Source organism: Stomoxys calcitrans, chromosome 3 (assembly GCF_963082655.1).
Source record: "Stomoxys calcitrans chromosome 3, idStoCalc2.1, whole genome shotgun sequence".
Classification (NCBI taxonomy): domain Eukaryota; kingdom Metazoa; phylum Arthropoda; class Insecta; order Diptera; family Muscidae; genus Stomoxys; species Stomoxys calcitrans.
The window spans coordinates 190,896,299-190,915,463 of record NC_081554.1 but is presented as its reverse complement, the minus strand read 5'-3'; the positions used below and the strand labels follow the sequence as shown (position 1 = coordinate 190,915,463).

The following is a 19,165-nucleotide window of genomic DNA, read 5'->3' as shown; positions in this document are numbered from 1 at the left end:
GGTTCAGATTTGGATATAGCTGCCATGTAGACCGATCTCTGGATTTAAGGTTTTGGGCCCATAAAAGGCACATTTATTGTCCAATTTTGCTGAAACTTGGGACAGTGAGTTAAGCTAAGCCCCTCAACATTCTTCTGCAATATGGCACAGATCGGTCCAAATTTGGCTATAGCTGCTTGCGCCCATAAAAAGCAACTTTATTGTCTGATTTTGTTGAAATTCGGGGCAGTGAGTTGTGTTAGGCCCTTCTACATCCTTCTTTGATTTGGACCAGATCGGTTCAGATTTGGATGTAGTTGCCATGTAGATTTAAGGTCTTGCGCCCATAAAAGGCACATTTATTGTCCAATGTCGCCGAAATTTGTTACAGTGAGTTGTGTTGGGATCTTGAAATTTGCCACAGTGACTTATATTAGCCTTTCGACGTCCGTGTCGTATATCAGATCGATTTATTTTTAAATAGCCATATAGCCCTGACCTTGCACCATCAGACTACCATTTATTTCGCTCTTTGCAGAACTCCTTAAATGGTAAAACTTTCGGCAATGATGAGGCTATAAAATCGCACTTGGTTCAGTTTTTTGCAGATAAAAGCCAAAAGTTCTATGAGCGTGAAATTCTAAATTTGCCAGGAAGATGGCAAAAGGTTATCGAACAAAATGGCAACTATATATTTGATTAAAGTTCATTCTTAGTTTTATTAAAAATGCATTTACTTTCTTTTAAAAAATCCGCAATTACTTTTTGGGCAACCCTATAGTTTGTTACACACAGTTGAACAATAACCTGTACTTATCGGTATTTGGTCCAAATCGGAACATATTTCGATATAGCTGCTATGGAGCATAAGGTATGAATTTTTAACCGAATTTTGACGAAAGATGGTTTACGTATATACCCGAGGTGGTGGGTATCCAAAGTTCGGCCCGGCCAATCTTTACGCCTTTTTACTTGTTTTTTTTTATTTTAATGAAAATTTTCCTTATTCAAAAAGTATCTTAATTTCGTTAAAGTCAACTAAATATTTCGTGTATATCATAAAGTATTAAACATTAAAATCTTATTGTTGTATTACTGAGTAACTTGAACCGTTTTTTTAGGAATTTGCTCTTGGTAATCTTCTTTCATCTCCTTCAGCAAGACTATCTGTTTCCGCCTCTTGGTTGGCTTCCGCCTCATTGGCCACGGATTTTGCTTCAAGTTTTTCCTGAAAAAGAATCATCAATAATAAATATGATATACATTGCAAAATAATATTATGACAGAAATGTATGCTAAATCCGATGTAAAATGAAGAAAAGTCTTCTTTTACATGCCATGAAATTGATTTGGGAAAGAAAATAACCTAGGTGTCCCTCCATCTCACATTCGGTTATGATAACGGCGGCGAAAATGATATTGCAAAACCAATCCCTGATGATGGTATAGAATGTTTACCTTCTAGTCAGAATGAGGTCCAAGTAGCAGTGACCCGGTTGTAGAACAACAAGGCAGCAGGATCCGACAGGTTACCCGCTGAACTATTTAAGACCGGTGGCGACATTCTGTTAAGGCGTATGCATCAGATTGTCTACGCAATCTGGCTACAAGAACAAATACCCGATTGAAACGTCAGCATACTATGTCCCGTGCACAAGAAAGGAGGCAAGACGGAATGAGCCAACTGCAGAGAAATAAGACTCCTCCCCACCGCATACAAGATACTCTCGAGCGTACTGTGTGATAGATTAAAACCTAAAGTCAACGAGATAATTGGGCCCTATAAATGCGGCTCCAACATCGGCAACAACCATACCATTGTTAACCTCAGAAACATGGTAAACAAGTACAGACATAAAAGACAGCATCAATGTGAAAAAAGGACAGTCAAGTGTAAAAAGCAGCCCCATCGGTAACAGTGTAATTGAAAGCCAACATATATGTTAGATATGCTTATTCCGAATTTCCCCTCACAAAACTTTCAGAATGGGTGTAAACCACACAACATACAACTTTCGTTACGGTTTTGCCTATGCATTCGGAATCTGAATCGGAAACTTGTGCAGAGATTGTGACCAAATTCGTAACGTACTCGCCAAAAATTGCTGTGGGTAGTGCATTGAGTGTTAAGCCTACTTTATACTAACTAAAGCCACTAATGCCCGTACCCAACCCTTACCTCACCCCTCGATCTCGAAGTGTCTTCAATCACGCCTTGAGTGAACCACGTCTCGACGACTAGCCTAAACAGCGTTTTGCCCCCGTCACTTCAACACAGGAACCACGGAGCCATTCACCACGCGTTCTCCCCAATCGCCCTCTTCCACTTCCCGGTGGCCAAGTATTACGATCACGCCGAGAGTGAATCGTGTCTGTGTGACTAGGCTGGCCAGACTGAATATGTCCCTGGCAGAGGAGCCACTTATTCATTGTCCACGAGTGAGTTACTGCGTCCCGGTGACCAAATGCAAAGATTATGCCATGAGTTGATCATGTCGCGGTGACAGGACTCACCAGCTTTCAGCCCTTGTAGCTCAGACACAAGCGCCAATGACCACGAGTTTATTCCGACGGCCTACTCCCTTGTCCCGGTGACTTATTGCCGCTACCATGCCGTGAATGAATCAGGCCTCGGTGACTAGACTACCCAGTGTTCTGGCATTGTCCCTAAGATACCAACCGCACACTTCCTGGTGACCAAGTACTACGATCACGCAGTGAGTGAATCGCGTTTGTGTGACTAGTCTGGCCAGGCTGAACATGTCCCTCAGGCAGAAAAACCACTAAAACATTGTCCTTGAATGAGTTACAGCTTGCCGGTGACCAAGTTCAGCCAAACCGCCGTGAGTGGATCACGTCTCAGTCGCTGGACTCTCCAGCGTTCAACATTAATCCCTCAGACACAGGAGCCAATGACAACGAGTTCATTCTGACCGCCTATTCCCTTGCCCCGGTGACTTAATGCCGTGAATGAATCATGTCTCGGTGACAAGCCTACCCAATGGTCTGCCATTGTCCCTAAGATACCAGCCACACTCTTGCACTTCCCGGTGACCAAGTACCACGATCACGCCATGAGTAAATCGCGTCTATGTGACTAGACTGACCAGGCGGAATATGTCCCTCATGCAAAAGAGCCACTAAAACATTGTTCACGAGAAGGGTACTGAGTCCCGGTGACCAAGTGCAGCAATCACGCCGTGAGTGGATCACGTCTCGGTGACTGGACTCGACAGCTTTCAGCTCTTGTCCCTCAGACACAGGAGCCAATGACCATGAGTTCATTCTGACCGCTTATTCCCTTGCCCCGGTGACTTAGCGTTGCAACCTGCCATGAGTAAATGGCGTCTCTGTCCCTAGCCTACCCAGTGTTCTGTCTTTGTCCCTTAAACACAGAAACCACTGAGTCATTGACCACGATTTCGTACCAACCGTCTACTCCCACGTACCGGTGGCCTAGTGCCACTATCACGCAGTGTGTGACTATAGCATCGGGGACTAGGCAAGCCAGCGTTTTACCCTTTTCTTTCAGGCACTGGAGCAACAGAGCCATTCGCCAAGCGTTCATGTCAACAAACTACTCACACGCCTTGATGACCTAGTGCCGCGTTAATGCTGTGAGTCACGTCTCGGTGACTAGACTAGCCAATATTCTGACCACGCGTTCGTATAAACAGACTACTCGCACGCCTCGGTGACCTAGTGTCGCGATCATGCCGTGGGTGAATCACGTCTCGGTATCTAGGCTATGCAGCCTTCTGATCATGGCCGCCATACAAAGGAGACACTGAACAATTAACCACGCGTTCGTGACAACCACCTTCTCCCACATCTCGTTGATCGAGTGACTCGATTACCCGATTATTGAGTCTCGTCTCAGCGATCCCGCCTTCGTGCCAACCGCCTTATTCTTCGTTCTAGTCACCAACTACTACGATCACGCAGTGAGTGAGTAACGTCTTGGTTACGTTATTCACACAGGCATAAAAGACAGCACCAATGTGGAAAGGAGATAGCCATTCGGTAAGAGCAGCCCTGTAAGTGGAAGTCAACATAGTGCAGTGAGCATTAAGCCTACTACTAACCAGAGCCGCCAGTGTCCGTGCTACCCATCCCTTCCACTTACCTCACTACTCGATCACTAGGTGTCTACAATCACGTCTTGTGTGAATCACGTGACTAGTCTAGCCAGTGTTCTGCCCTTGTACCTTAAAGACGGCAACCGCTGAGCCACTGACCACATATTCGTGCCAACCGCCTAATCACGCGCCCCATTGACCTAATGACACCACGAATTCGACGCTACCGCCTACTCCCGCGTCCCGCTGACCTGGTGCCACGAACATGCCGAGAGTAGATAACGTTTCGGTCACTAACCTAGCCTGCTTTCTACCATTGTCTCTGAAACACATCAGCTACTACCCATAGACCAAACTTCCATGCCAACCGCCTACTCCTCAGTCCCCGTGACCTAGAGGCACCACCACGCCGTAATTGAACCGGGTCCCTGTAATCTGCTTACCCAGCACTTCGTCCAGTATTACGCTGATACAGGAGTCACAGGGCCATTGATCACTGGTACAGTCAGACCGCCTAACCCGCGTCCATGACCACGACCACGCGTTCGTTACTATCGCCTACTCCTACGTCTCAGTAACCTAGTGCCTTGATCACATGGCTAGTGAATTAGGTCTCGGTGACTAGCTAGCGTTCTGCCTTTGTTACTCAGAGACAGGAACCACGGAGCCATTGATCATTCTAATCGCCTACTCCCATGTCCCTGTAATCTAGTGCCACGATAACGCCGTGAGTAAATAACGACTTTGTGACTAGGTGACCGCGCATTCGAGCCAACCGCTTACTCTCGCTTCCCCGTGACCTAGAGGCACCACCACGCCGTAATTGAACCGGGTCTCTGTTATCTGGGTGGCCAGCACTGCGTCCAGTATTACGCTCGTACAGGAGTCACTGGGGCATTAATCATGCGTTCGGTCAGACCGCCTAACCCGCGTCAGTGACCACGACCACGCGTTCGTTACCATAGCCTACTCCCACGTCCCAGTGACCTAGAGCCCAGATTACGCGGCGAATGAATTAGGTCTCGGTGACTAGCTAGCGTTCTGCCTTTGTTACTCAGAGACAGAAACCACTGAGCCATTGACTATTCCAACCGCAAACTCCCATGTCCCGATTACCTAGTGCCACGATAACGTCGTGAGTAAATAACGACTTTGTGACTAGGTGACCACGCATTCGTACCAACCGCTTACTCACGCTTTCCTGTGACCTAGTTGCACCACCACGCCATAATTGAACTGGATCCCTGTAATCTGGGTGGCCAGCACTTCGTCCAGTATTACGCTGATACAGGAGCCACTGGGCCATTGATCACGCGTTGGATCAGACCGTCAACCCACGTCCGTGAATAAAGTGCCTCGATCGCGCCATGATTGAACCACTTCCCGGTAATCTGTAGCCTGCTTAGTGTCCAGTATCTAATAGACCCGGAGCCGCCGATCCACAGCCAACCGCAGCCATCACCCGTTTCTGGAGTGAACCTAAACCCTTTACGCCCAACCGACGTCCCGGACCGTCTAGCATGAGTTAAGCACAAAAGTGCATAGTTTAAGGACTGTTTCTTCTCATTCGCCTTTAGATTTTTCTGTCATTGGCAAAAATAAACTTTTTGTGTGACGATTTCTTGAGGCTTGAGCAGACAGATCTGTAAGATGTGTGACATAATACGTAGTCAGAAAGCTTTGAAGGCCTTTAGATATGATCATCCTAACACGAATCTTTCTCATTGTAACACCATTCATTCGCATCCTAATGCGATCCGTTCGCATTCTAACACCAATCTTTCACTACCTAAAGCGATCCATTCGCATCCTGGAGAGACTCGTTCTCCACACTGGTACACACTATAAACTCGCTTCTTGCTGAACTCTGCTCTCATATTTACAGGCTCCTTTATATTCATTTGAGCCATATATAAGTTAAATTAATTTAAAGATGATAAATTTTAAAATTTTTTAAAAGAGTCATTTTCTTTGGGTGAAGGATATTTTTCTTGATATTAAGGATCTTTTTCCTTATTCCTTATTTTGCTATTACCAAATTTTTTTATTTCTGATTCTACGAGTACTCCCTTACCATTTCTTAAAAAAACTTCATCTACTCACCTTCAATTTCTTTTTCAGTTTGGACTTCTCTTTCCGATCCACCAGTTTTCGTGCCACCCTCAAGGCTGAGAAAGCCACTCCTATGGCCACAAGCATCCATATAACCACTGAGCGTGAGTCAAACTTATCCATCTTGATCTTAGGCCACACCAAGGGAGGTGGTGAAGCCTGATTATCCAAGTTCGGGGAAGCCTAAATGCAAAACCATTATCTCCATTAGGTACAACAAAAAAAAAGATATTTTCCATTTTTCCCCCTCTCTTCTTACCCCATTCATTTCCACATCCATTCTCTGCTGCCACAAATTTCCCGTATCCAATATGATTATACTTCTCTTTCTATCCTCATCATAGCAATCCACACCGTTTGTCTCCAACAAGGTTAGACTCCATGCAGTGTGCACAGCATAGGTACGACCAAAATGTATGGTCTTGGGCATACGCAACATTTCACTGACCAACCATTTACAACTCCACCAATTGCCGGCCAAATAGACTTGACCAAATCTTAGTAAAGCGGTAACATTGACCACACGAAAATGATTGCCACTTATATCCAATTTTAGGTCCTCATGTAGGGGAATTTCGGCAAGCATTTCGATGAACTCATCATTGGCCAATTGATTATACGACAGGTCTAGCTCTTTGAGAAATGCCAAAGAATTGAATAGTGTAACATTAATGTCGTTCAACAAATTGTGCGATAAATTTACATGTTGCAGTTGAAGCGTGCCATTGAACAGCTCCAGCGGTAACAAGGAAAGTTTATTGCCACTTAATTCCAGATGTTCCAAGCTGCTGAGATCTCGCAAGGTGCGGGCAGGTATATCATGCAATTGATTGTGGCTGATATTGAGGCGCTAAGGGAAGAAAGGAAGGAAAATAAGAAAATTTTGAAAATATTTAATTTCGGCATAATTTTCTTAAAAAATATAATTTTGAAAAATTTTTGTATTATTTTTAGAATCTTTTCCATAAAAATTAAATTTTGACAAAATATTTTAAAAAATTAGGAGATTCGCAATATTGGGAATGAGGTACAGCTCTTGGAGTGGCAAAACGTGCCTCCTGGAAGCTTTTCTGCGTCTAGTTTGATGGCGTAATGACGCCGCCAAGATAAAAACGTTTCTCTCAAAAGCCCATATCCAGACTGAAACGTTAGTAGACGACATGGTAATGAGAGAAGAGACAACGGAGGACATGTTGAGGCTTTTGATAAAAAGGGATTTTTCACAGGATACGACGGGACTCACCGAAATCTTTGAATAATGAGGTTGTTCCAATCATTACAGAATTTTTGGTGAAGGAGGCCTTAAGAAGCTTCAAACCATTTAAGTCACCCGGACCTATCTGGCGCTCAATCTCACCACTATTTTCACAGCGTGGTTAGGACTTACATATACTCCGAAAGCCTGGCAGGAGGCAAGGGTGGTATTTATTGAGGCATTTTACCGCCATTCCTATGGCTGACCACCATTAATAACCTATTACGGCTGCTGACTGAGCAAGGATTTGAACCCGTCTGCTAAGCAGACGATGATATAATACTTCTAAGAAGTAAATGTTTCAAACCAGCTATGTAGAAGGGCCGAAAGGGTCTTGCATATGGCATATGACTGGGCTAGACCCAGAGGTTTCAATGTTAACCCAAAGAAGACCGAAATATACCTGTTCACAAGGAAGACGAATGTGGGCCAATTTGACGCACCACGTTTCCTCAATAAAACGATTTCAGTATCTAACAAGGTCAAATACTTAGGAGTGATCTTGGATAGGAAACTGAATTGGAAGTATCTCATTCAGGAGCGTTCCGAGAAGGATCACAGATGTTGGGCACTATGTAGACGAGTCGTAGGCTCGAAATGGGGCCTGAATCCGAGGATAGTCCGCTGGCTCTACTAAACCGTGATCAGACCAATTCTTACTCTCAGTACTTTGGTGGACTGCTATGGAAAAAAAATTGCAACGTTAGGACCATACCACAAGTTCAGAGAACATATTGTCTTGGCATAGGCGGAGCGAACAGGACCACGCCCACTAGGGCATTGGAGACTATTCTAAGTACCCAACCCATAGACATACAGCATAAGTGTGAGGCAGCCACTGCGGCTATAAGACTTAAGGCGATGGGAGTCTGGGTAGAGGAAAGGAGCATGGTGGTAAAATCAAGGCGACGATATAAAACCTGGAAGGACTAAAGGGTGAATTTTTAGCTATTATCTTTTTTGCAACACAGGTTTAAAAAGCTCACGCACGTTTCGTGTTTTGTGTCAATTTCAAACATCCTCAGTTTGGTCTATAATTTAACCATGAATCGTCTTACAAACGAACAACGCTTGCAAATTATTGAACTTTATTATCAAAATGCGTGCTCTGTTCATGGCGCGCTTTTTTCGTTTATTGGTCGGTTTAATCGACCCACTATAGCGAACTGAAGAAAATATCGCAGCTGCATCGGCCAGTGTTAATGATAACCATCAATTATCGTTTCGTCGCCGTTCGCAGCAATTGAGTTGTCACTCAACAACGTGGAAAATTTTGCGGAAGGATTTAGGTGCGACGACTTTCAAAATAAAGCTGGTGCAAGAATTGAAGTCGAACGACCTAACGCAATGCAGAACGACCTCTTGGGAAGTTGTCCGAAGATCTATTTTTCTTTATCAAAAAATTGATTTCAGCTCCAAAGCTCATTTTTGGCTCAATTGGTATATAAACAAGCAGAATTGTCGATTTTGGAGTGAATATCAGCCAGAAGCATTGCAAGAGCTACCAATGCATCCATAAAAAGTCACAGTTTAGTGCGGTTTATGGGCTGGTGGCATAATTGGACCGTACTTCTTTAGATATGATGCGAATCGTAACTGTGAATGGTGAGCGCTACCGTGAGATGATATCCAACTTTTTTGCCCAAAATGACTTGCATGACATATCGATTCAACAAGACGGTGCCACATGCCACACAGAACGCGTAGCAATAAACTTATTGAGAGACGAGTTCGGTGAACATTTTATTTCACGTTAGCGGCCGGTTAATTGGCCGCCGAGATCGTGCGATTTTACACATTTAGGCTATGTTCAATCTCATGTTTATACGGACAAGCCCGGGGATGGATCTTTTGAGGTGCAGTCACGGTCAACAGTTGCATGAAATAATCTTCAAACATTAAATTATATGGGCCGTACTATCGATTCAAATAAAGATTTCATGCATTTTTCTGTTTTATATGTGTGATTTTTTTTTTTGAAACGCTTTCCTAAAACTCTTAAAAAATCACCCTTTGGAAGAGGTTCCCGATCGGATAGCTAAGACGACACTTGAGGTCGACTGCAAGGCACTGCTGCCATCGGCACAGTCAAGGATTGACGGAACCCTAGTATTACCATCTGCAAGATCATGTTACACGGATGGATCAAAGCTAGAGGAAAGAGTGGGCCTGGGGGTCTACATTGAGAACCCAGGGACTGATATCAGTTTTAGACTGCCTGACCATAATACGGTCCTGTAGGCGGAAACCCGGGCTATCCCGGAATGCGTGAAGTTGTGTGGTGCAAACGTGAAGACGTCTAGTGTAAACATCTTTACGGACAGTTAAATGGCCATAAGGGCAATAACAACCAGGAAGGTAAGGTCACCAACAGTCTTACAGTGTATGAAGGAGATTAAAGCCTTCTCTGAGCATGGCACAATCAGAATCGTTTGGGTGACGGGCCATATCGGTGTAACTGAGAATAAGAAAGCAGACGATTTGGCTGTGAAGACCAGAGAACTGCCGTCGATAAACTTGGTTAGTCCGAAGCCATTCGGGTTGACGCAGTCCGATTTAAATGCGTGGGCGACGAATGCGCATGTAACACTGTGAAACAGCGGAACTGTCGGTAGGACGGCGAAAATCCTATGGAGTGATACGGATCGTGACAGGACAAGGCTATTACTTAAAGGAAGTAGGAAAGAGGTCAATATAGCTTTTGGTGTCATAACGGAACACTAAGGACTACGAGCTCACTTATGTAAAATCGGTGCGGCAAGTGATAGCATGTGTAGGGCATGTAGGGAAGATGATGAGACGTTGGAGCATTTCTCAAGTCATTGCCCGTCTTTCGCGGCTAACAGACACCGGTACTCAGGTGGGGACACGATACCAGACATGAACCAACTTAGGAGAGTGGTATGGAAAACAATTTAGGAGTTTTGTAAGTAGCACGCGATTCCTAACTCAAAATTATTTTTATACCCACCAAAATAGGATGAGGTATACTAATCAAGTCATTCCGTTTGTAACACCTCCAAATATTGACTAAAGACCCTATAAAGTATATATTGGGTTGCCCAAAAAGTAATTGCGGATTTTTCATATAGTCGGCGTTGACAAATTTTTTCACAGCTTGTGACTCTGTAATTGCATTCTTTCTTCTGTCAGTTATCAGCTGTTACTTTTAGCTTGCTTTAGAAAAAAAGTGTAGAAAAAGTATATTTGATTGAAGTTCATTCTAAGTTTTATTAAAAATGCATTTACTTTCTTTTAAAAAATCCGCAATTACTTTTTGGGCAACCCAATATATTCTTGATCGTCTCGACATGCTAAGTCGATCTAGCCATGTCCCTCCGTCGGTCTGTCGTAATCACGATAGTGGTCGCACGCGTAAAGCTAAGCGCTTGAAATTTTGCACAGATACATCTCATTGATGTAGGTCATTGGGGATTGTAAATGGGCCATATCGGTTCAGATTTAGATATAGCTCCCATATAAATCGATCTCCAAATTTGACTTCTTGAGCCCCTGGAAGCCGCAATTTTTGTCCGATGTGGCTGAAATTTTGCATGTGGTGTTATGTTATGACTTCCAATAACTGTGCCAAATACGTTTGAAATCGGTCTATAATATGATATAGCTCCCATATAAACCGATCTCCCGATTTGTCTTATTGAGCACTTACAAGCCGCAATTTATGTCCGATTCGGCTCAAATTTTGCACATAGTGTTCTGTTATGACTTCCAATAACTGTTCTTGGTACGGTCCAAATCGCTTTATAACCTGGTATAAATCCCATATAAAACGTTGTCAAACTATGTATTTAAATAACATTTTTTATTTTTTTTTTAATTTAATCACACTCACCTCCAAAGCTTCCAGTCCCTGAAAGACATCCTCATTTATCTCATCCACCTGATTGTGGGACAAATCCAAATTCACCAACTCATAGTCCTTGGAAAAAGTCAAACCCTCCAAGGAGTCCAGTAAATTGAACGATAAATTCAAATGCTGCAATCGGGTCAAACTTTTGGCTCGCAGAAATTCCAAATCTCTCAACTGATTGCCCTCCAAACGCAAGGTACGCAAATGGCTGTTCGTATCAAAAGATCCAGCCTCAATGTCCTTGATGTCATTGAAATGCAAAGCCAAATAGGACAAACGATGCATGCCATGAAAATTGCGATTGTCCAAGGCAATTAAGCGATTGCGTCCCAAATTTAAATATTTCAAATGAGGCATCCAACGAAAGATGCCATCGTCTATATCCTCCAAAAGATTGCCGGCCAAATGCAGACGCTGCAGATTGGGATAGCGAATGAAACTCTTGAGTGTCAACTCCTTGATGGCATTTCCCTTCAGATCCAAACTTGTTAATGCGGTCATTTGTTCATTGGACCATGATTTAACTTCGCTGATGTTATTGTGGGCCAATGACAGCGAACGCAATTGTTTCAAGCCATGAAAGGTGAAATCCTCCAAATCGGTCAATTGACTATCGATTATCTCCAAATGGGTCAAGGCGGAGAAGCGTATGAAAAAGGCATTTTCCAAAGAGGGCACATAGCAATTGTGCACACTCAACTCCGTAATGATGCTAAAGTCAGGAAATTCCAATAATTTGTTTTTGTCGCAATTATGGAGCAGCACATTTTCGCCATGGGTGAAACGTTGGAAACTGTTGCCGGAGGTGAGAATGGCGAATTGCAAGAGCATCCATGGCAGGGCAAGGCATAAATTAAATTTTAAAGTCATTTCTCTTTTTTTCGGTCTCTGCTTTTTACTACCCAACCGTTTGATGTACTATTGTTTATAGCGATTTTTTTTTCGCTCCTTCCTTTTTTTTCTATCAACAGTGCAACACTTCGCTTGAGAGTTGTTATTGTGATGGAAATTTCATTTCATTTTATGCTTAACCTTTGGTCAGAAGGTATTATGGAACACTGCATTTGTTTGTTTTGGTTACTGGCTTTCAAAAAAAAAAGGTTAGACAATGGGAAAATTTTCTAAATAAAGGAAAATTTGCAATACATTTAAATTAAGTTTAATTTTCTCTAAAGTGAAGGTGAGTTTAGAGTGGTAGTTTATTTTCGAAACACACCCACTTAGACTATTAAGTCAATTGTTATACCATAGTAGTGACAGAACAGGGCTCTGATGGGTATCGAACCCACGAAAATCGGCACTGGTTAAACGAGCTACCATATCGGCTAACAGGGCAACAAAATTTCAGCCAAATCGGACAAAAATTACGTCTTCCAGGTGCTTAAGAAATCAAATCGGGAGATCGGTTTATAGGGGAGCTATATCAGGTTATTGACCAATTCGGACCGTAGTTGACACAAGTGTTGGTAGTCATAACCGAACACTATGTAAAAAATTGCAGCCAAATCGGTCAATAAATGAGCCTTTTAAGGGCCCAAAACCTTTAATCGTGAGATCGGTCTATGTGAAAGCTATATTCAAATCTGGAGCGATATGGGCCATATTGCTGAAGTAGGTTGAGAGGTTTAACTTAACTCACTGTCCCAAATTACGACGTCATCGGACAATAAATGCGTCTTTTATAGGTCCAAAGCCTTAAATCGGGAGATCCGTCTATATGACAGCTATATCCAAATCTGGACCGATCTGGGCCAAATTGAAGAAGGATGTCGAAGGGACCAACACAACTCACTGTCCCAAATTGTACCAAAATCGGACAATAAATGTGGCTTTTATGGGCCTAAGACCCTAACTCAGCGAATCGGCCTATATGACAGCTATATCCAAATCTGGACCGATCTGAACCAAATTGGAGAGAATTGTCTAAGGGCCTAACACAACTCACTGTCCCAAATTGTACCAAAATCGGATAATAAATGTGGCTATTATGGGCCTAAAAACCTAAATCGGCAGATCGGTCCATATGGGGGCTATATCAAGATATAGTCCGATATAGCCCACTTCAAACTTAACCTGCTTATGAACAAAAAATTTTTATAAAAAAACTTTTTTTTGTCCATAGCAACGTTTAAATTTGTCTCATCCCACTGTGCACTCTGTTATCTGACAAACTAGTTGAAACTCCAGTTTTTATTGTCTCTGCAGTAGCCTTAATCACTTGACGGCGATGGCTTCTGTGATTATACGGCATTTCATACGTACTAACATCTCGTATAGAGAGCATCTACCCCCTCCTTTTGAATACCTGACACTCTTCCGGCTGTCTTCGTGCAGTGGAAACATTGTGTTTGGTTGGCTGTCAAGATAATACCGCCGATGTTTACAATTGAATAATATTTACAATGAATGGTTGGAAGCTTGTTAGGTTGCCTCGCTCGCTAGCTGCTTCATTTTACAGCATCAATCTGCTTTGCTAGGGAGTCTCTGTGTCTGTCCAAGCAAATGCCACTCTGCGTAGCTTGCTTCGACTTTGACTGTAAAATGTCGCATGAATGCTGGAAAATAATGACTGTTTTCTTTGGGCAAACACTGTCAAACACAGAGTTCCCTAATGCACATGAACAGCAGCAACAGCTTTTGGGTTGGTTCCTATATTCTTAGGAAAGCAAATGGCTGGTAAAGATGCAGGTGAATGATGTTTTACACTTTAACCCCAAAACACCAGGAGTTCACTGATAGAGGTTAAATTCAGAGTTTGTTTTAATAAGTGCTAATGGCACTTAACGGTGTTAATGAGTGACACATTTCAAATCAAAGGGGGGAAAAGAATTCTCATTTGTGTTAAGAAAAGAGGGTATACAGCTGTGGAGGTGGACTTACTAACTCCGTCTATCCTTTAAGTTCTGTAATAACTTCCAAAACCTGTGTGAAGGATGGTTAGAATCAGAAGGTACGTTTCTAAAGGTAAGTTTCCTTTTTCGACCCTCGACTGCGGAGTCGACTGTAGAAATTATATTTATTGAATTAAAATACGTTTTGATACCAACCACAGCAACCATCGCATAGGGGTCCACCACTATGTGACAGGGGATATACCTATCTTGTCATTCCGTTCGTAACACATTGAAATATTTGTCTGCGATCCCATAAAGTATATATATCGACCAAGAATATGATCTTCCTGAAAATCACTATAGCGGTCAAAAAGATACAGCTACGATTCACGAGACCATCACGATTCACGTGAAGCTTACCACTCACGATATACTCACGACTAAAGCCTGCTGCTGACTTTATTCGCATGAAAATTGTCTATTAATTGATTACGAAATATTCCGCATTCTATTGGACGACAAAACAATAGCAACTACATTGAAACAAAGTGGTTTTTGACCCAGTCCGGAGGCACTTAATGACATTTGCAATTATTAGAAGCGAAATTTATATTGAGGCAGAGATATGTCTATTTTGCTCATAGAGCTGAGTACCACTTTTTTCGAATGTAATCGAATAATCTTCGTCACCATTTTTTTACAGTGCATTTGACAGTTGTCTGGGTGAAAAGTCAAAGTGAGCACTAGCCTTAACTTAAAAATAAAAACGATATACAAGCAGACTATCACTATTCGAAAAGTATTGATGAAAAAAAAATTTTTTTACAGATTTTATACATTAATATTCCTATGTTAAAATACCCTATGATTTTCGACATGGAAAATTATTTTTTGTCTCCTGAATCGTTCATGTTTCGATTCAGGATCCCTATAAAAATCCCAGATTCTTAAAAGGAAACCCAGATTTACATAAGGAAACCCAAATTCTCATTACGAACGCAGATTTCTATAAGGATTCCAAGATTCCTATAAGGAATCCCAGACTCCCATAAGAAATCTTAAATTCTCATAGGAATTACCTGATTTTTTCAAGGAATCCCAGACTCTTTTGTAGAATTCCAGATACCTTTGCGGAATTCCAGATTCCTCTGAGGAATCCCAGATTCCTATGAGGAATCCCAGATTCCTTTAAGGGATCCCTGATTCATTTTAAGAATACTAGATTCTCATAAATTCAGACCACAGTAGCGCAGAAATTTGCATGTCCGGCGAGAACATAAAAAAATTCAACTGTGGTTATCACCTCCCAATGCTCGTGACAAATAGGTGGCGGAGTGCGACACCCCATTAGGACACGGCTATAAAATAGAGGCCCGTTGTCAAACTTTAATCGAACAGCACTCACTGATTTGTGAGAAGGTTTCCCTTGTTCATTAACAGAATGTTCGTGAGCAAATTAAAATTTGTAGATTTCCATAGGGAACGCAAGATTTCTATGGTAAATTCTAGATTTCGTTAAGATTTCTTTCAAAAATCCTATAAAGAATCCCAGATTCGAATGCCGGATTCCTATAAGGATTCCGAGATGACTATAAAGAATCCCAGATTAACATATGGTATCCCAGATTCCTTAAAGGAAGCCCAGATTTGCACAAGGAAGATTTTTATAATAAATTTTAGATTCCTTTTGATTAGGAATCCCAGATTCCTATAAAGAATTATTGATTCCTATAATGAATCCAGATTTCTATCATGAATACCAGATTCCTGTAGGGTATATCATATTCCTATAAGAAACACCAGATTTTTATAAGGAATCGCATATTCCCATAATATATCATAGATTTCGATAGGGAACGCTAAATTTCTATATTAAATTCTTAATTCCCTTAAGGAATCTTAGAACCTTATAAAGAATCCCATATTTCTATAAAAAAAATCCAAAATTCCTAGAAGGAATCTCAGATTCCTACAAGGAATTTTAGACTCCTTTAATGAATCTCAGATTCCCACAAGGAATTTCAGATTCCTATAATGAATCCCAGATTCCTTCAAGGAATATCAGATTCCTACAAGGAATATCAGATTCCTACAAGGAATATCAGATTCCTACAAGAAATATCAGATTCCTACAAGGAATCTCCCTAAGACATGCCAGATTTCTTTAATAAATTCTAGTTTCCTTTTAGGAATCCTATAAGGAATCCCAGATTCTTTTTACCGTTCTCAGATTCCCATAAGAAATGCTAGATTTCTTTAATAAATTCTAGATTACTTCAAGTAATTCTATAAGGAACCCCAAATTCCTACAAGGAAACCCAGCTTCCTATAATAAATCCCAGATTCATATAAAGATTCCCAGATTACTATAATAAATCCCGGATACAAGGAAAGATTTCCAAAATAACACATGGAATCTCTTATTCCCATAATCACAGATTCCTATTAGAAACGGTGGATCACTATAATAAAACCCGAATACACAGAAGGAATCCTATATTCCCAAAAGGATCTCATATTCCTTTAAGGAATTTCAAATTAACACGAATAATTGCAGATTCCTATGAGGAATCTCAGATTTCTGTAAGGAATTTAAGATTTCTATAAGGAATTTCAGATTCCCACAGGAATCTACCGATTCCTACAAGGAATGTCAACTTCTTATAAGTAACCTAAGATGCCTCTCAGTAATCCCAGATACCAATAAGGAATACCAGATTCCCATAAGGAATCCCAGATTCCTATAAGGAATCCCAGATTTCAGAAAAGATCCAAGATTCCCGTTAGGAACCCCAGATTTCCATAAGTATTTCCATAAGGAATCACAGATTTCAGAAAGGAATCCCATATTCCAATAAGGAATATAAGAGGAATGTCACGAATCGGGCATACATAGCAAAGCGACAAGCAAGTTAAAGGTATCGACCGAAAATGAGAGAAGCTAAACGTACATTTCGTAAAAAGAAGAGAGAAACGAAATGACTTGAGTTAGCGAATCACGTCTTTTGCTTTGTTGACGCTTTGCTATGTATGCCCGATTCCTCACATTCATGTTGACATTCCTGGATGTAATAAGAAAGGAAGAAACGAAGAGAAGTGATTCGCTAACACTCACGTCATTTCGTTTCTCTCTCATTTTCTGTCGCCACCTTTACCATGACTCTAACACTCACGTCTTTTCGCTTCTCACTTCTTATTACGGAATGAACGTTTTACCTATCTCACTTTCTGTCTTCTTTTTCGCTATGTACATCAGTCAGATTGAAGTCCGAAAACATCAAACCTATGACTTTGGAACTGGAAAGCTTCTTACATCTGAGACAAAGAAGAAAAACAGGCTACATTCATAGAAAATATGCTTAGAATATGATAACAATAATTTTCCCAGCTGTTAGAAGCCGATAGTGGTAGCGGATATCACGGAACAAATCCCAGATGATGGCATATAATGTATACAGATTAGTCAACATTGAGCTTGCTGATGAAGAACAAGGCAGCAGGAGCCGATGGATTGTCAACTGAACTTCTTAAGAACGGAGACAAAATAATGGTATGTATGGCTTATATAACAGCACGTCTGTCTACTCTGGCTAGAAGAACATACGAAGGTACGCGATGATTGAACTTCGGCATACTATGTCATGTACACAAAAAAGGAAACAAAACAGTAGGTGCCAATTACTGAAGAATAAGTCACCTTACCAACACATACAATATATTTTCAAGCCTACTGTGAGAGATTCAAATCAAATCAAAGTCAATGGGCTAATTAGGTCTTATCAATATGGCTTCCGATTTGATAAATTCACCATAGACTCGACATTCACTAAATACGAATATGAATATGATATGGGACTAGTAGTTTGAAAGTTTTTTCAGTGGGCTAACGGGTAGGCTCAGCTAGTTTGTAATATAAAAAACTTGGTTTCATTTAGTATCATCACTATGAGACTTTAGGATCCTAGATATAACACAGTGGAGATGGTTCTGTAAGCCGGCTTTCAGATGAGCGATAGTAGCTAATTTTCCATGATAATTTTTTGCGTACATTTTGGAGAGATGTTCCAGAACATTTAAACATAGAAAACACCTTATATGGAGCTTTAATGGAATCCAGACATATTTTTTTATTTATTTCGAAATGATTAAAAGGAAATTTCCAATCAATTCCACTTTTCAGTTCAATGGATTTTTTTTTTTTTTTTGTTTTTTGCACTGAAATGCGTAATTGCGATTTTATAGCCCGGCGCGTTTAGCACAAACTAAAAGGTTTAAATTGCAAATGAGCTTATCTAAGTGACTGCCGAACGTCGTAGCCAAGATAAGCGAAGGCTGAGCTGTTAAGATATGGCCGAGATGAGAGATGTTAAATATTTTATATTTTATATCAATTAACACATGATTTAAATTATGCTGAACAAAAAAAAACTAAGTGGCATCTGTAGCAAATTGTTAACAACAATGGCAAATATAAACAAAGATTTCATTTCAGACCCATGCATCGTCTGGGTAAAGAGATCTCCCAACAAGAGATAATAATGAATGAACTTAAAAGATAAATTAGAGATGGGTTGACTTTTCGGTGTTCTATTTTGGTTTTGTTTTTTTTTTTTTTTCACAAAAATTAAGAAAGTCAAATGTCTGCAAGTTTTAATGAAATGTTTTTGAGATAAGAAGGTTAAGGTGACTCCTACAAAACAAACTAGGAAGAGAGGTGTACTAAATTCGTTGGCACGAGCATTTCAAATAGTCAAGTTTAAAAGATTCACAGTGGAGCAGAATCTAAATAAACTCATCAAAAGAGTTGAAATTGTCATTATACCACTACTGATGTGTTACTCACATCAGTAGTGGTACAATGAGACCCTTGTTATACCCTCCACCATAGGATGGGGGTATACTAATTTCGTCATTCCGTTTGTAACATCTCGAAATATGGACCTAAGACTCCACCAAGTATACATATTCTTGATCATCATGACGTTTTAAGTCGATCTAGCCATGTCCGTCCGTCTGTCAAAAGCACATTAACTTT

The 19,165-nt window shown here is 41.1% G+C and overlaps 1 protein-coding gene across 1 annotated transcript; it reads right to left on the bottom strand.

The window, feature by feature from the left end:
- Positions 1-1,096: 1,096 nt before the first annotated feature.
- On the bottom strand, positions 1,097-18,340 carry LOC106080447 (insulin-like growth factor-binding protein complex acid labile subunit). Its single transcript, XM_013241841.2, has 5 exons — positions 18,221-18,340; positions 11,279-12,380; positions 6,430-7,020; positions 6,162-6,353; positions 1,097-1,207 (listed from the first exon to the last, which is right to left on the bottom strand). The coding sequence occupies exons 2-5, from the start codon at positions 12,164-12,166 to the stop codon at positions 1,097-1,099; spliced, it is 1,782 nt and encodes a 593-aa protein (XP_013097295.2). The 5' UTR covers positions 12,167-12,380; positions 18,221-18,340.
- Between the last annotated feature and the right edge of the window lie 825 nt (positions 18,341-19,165).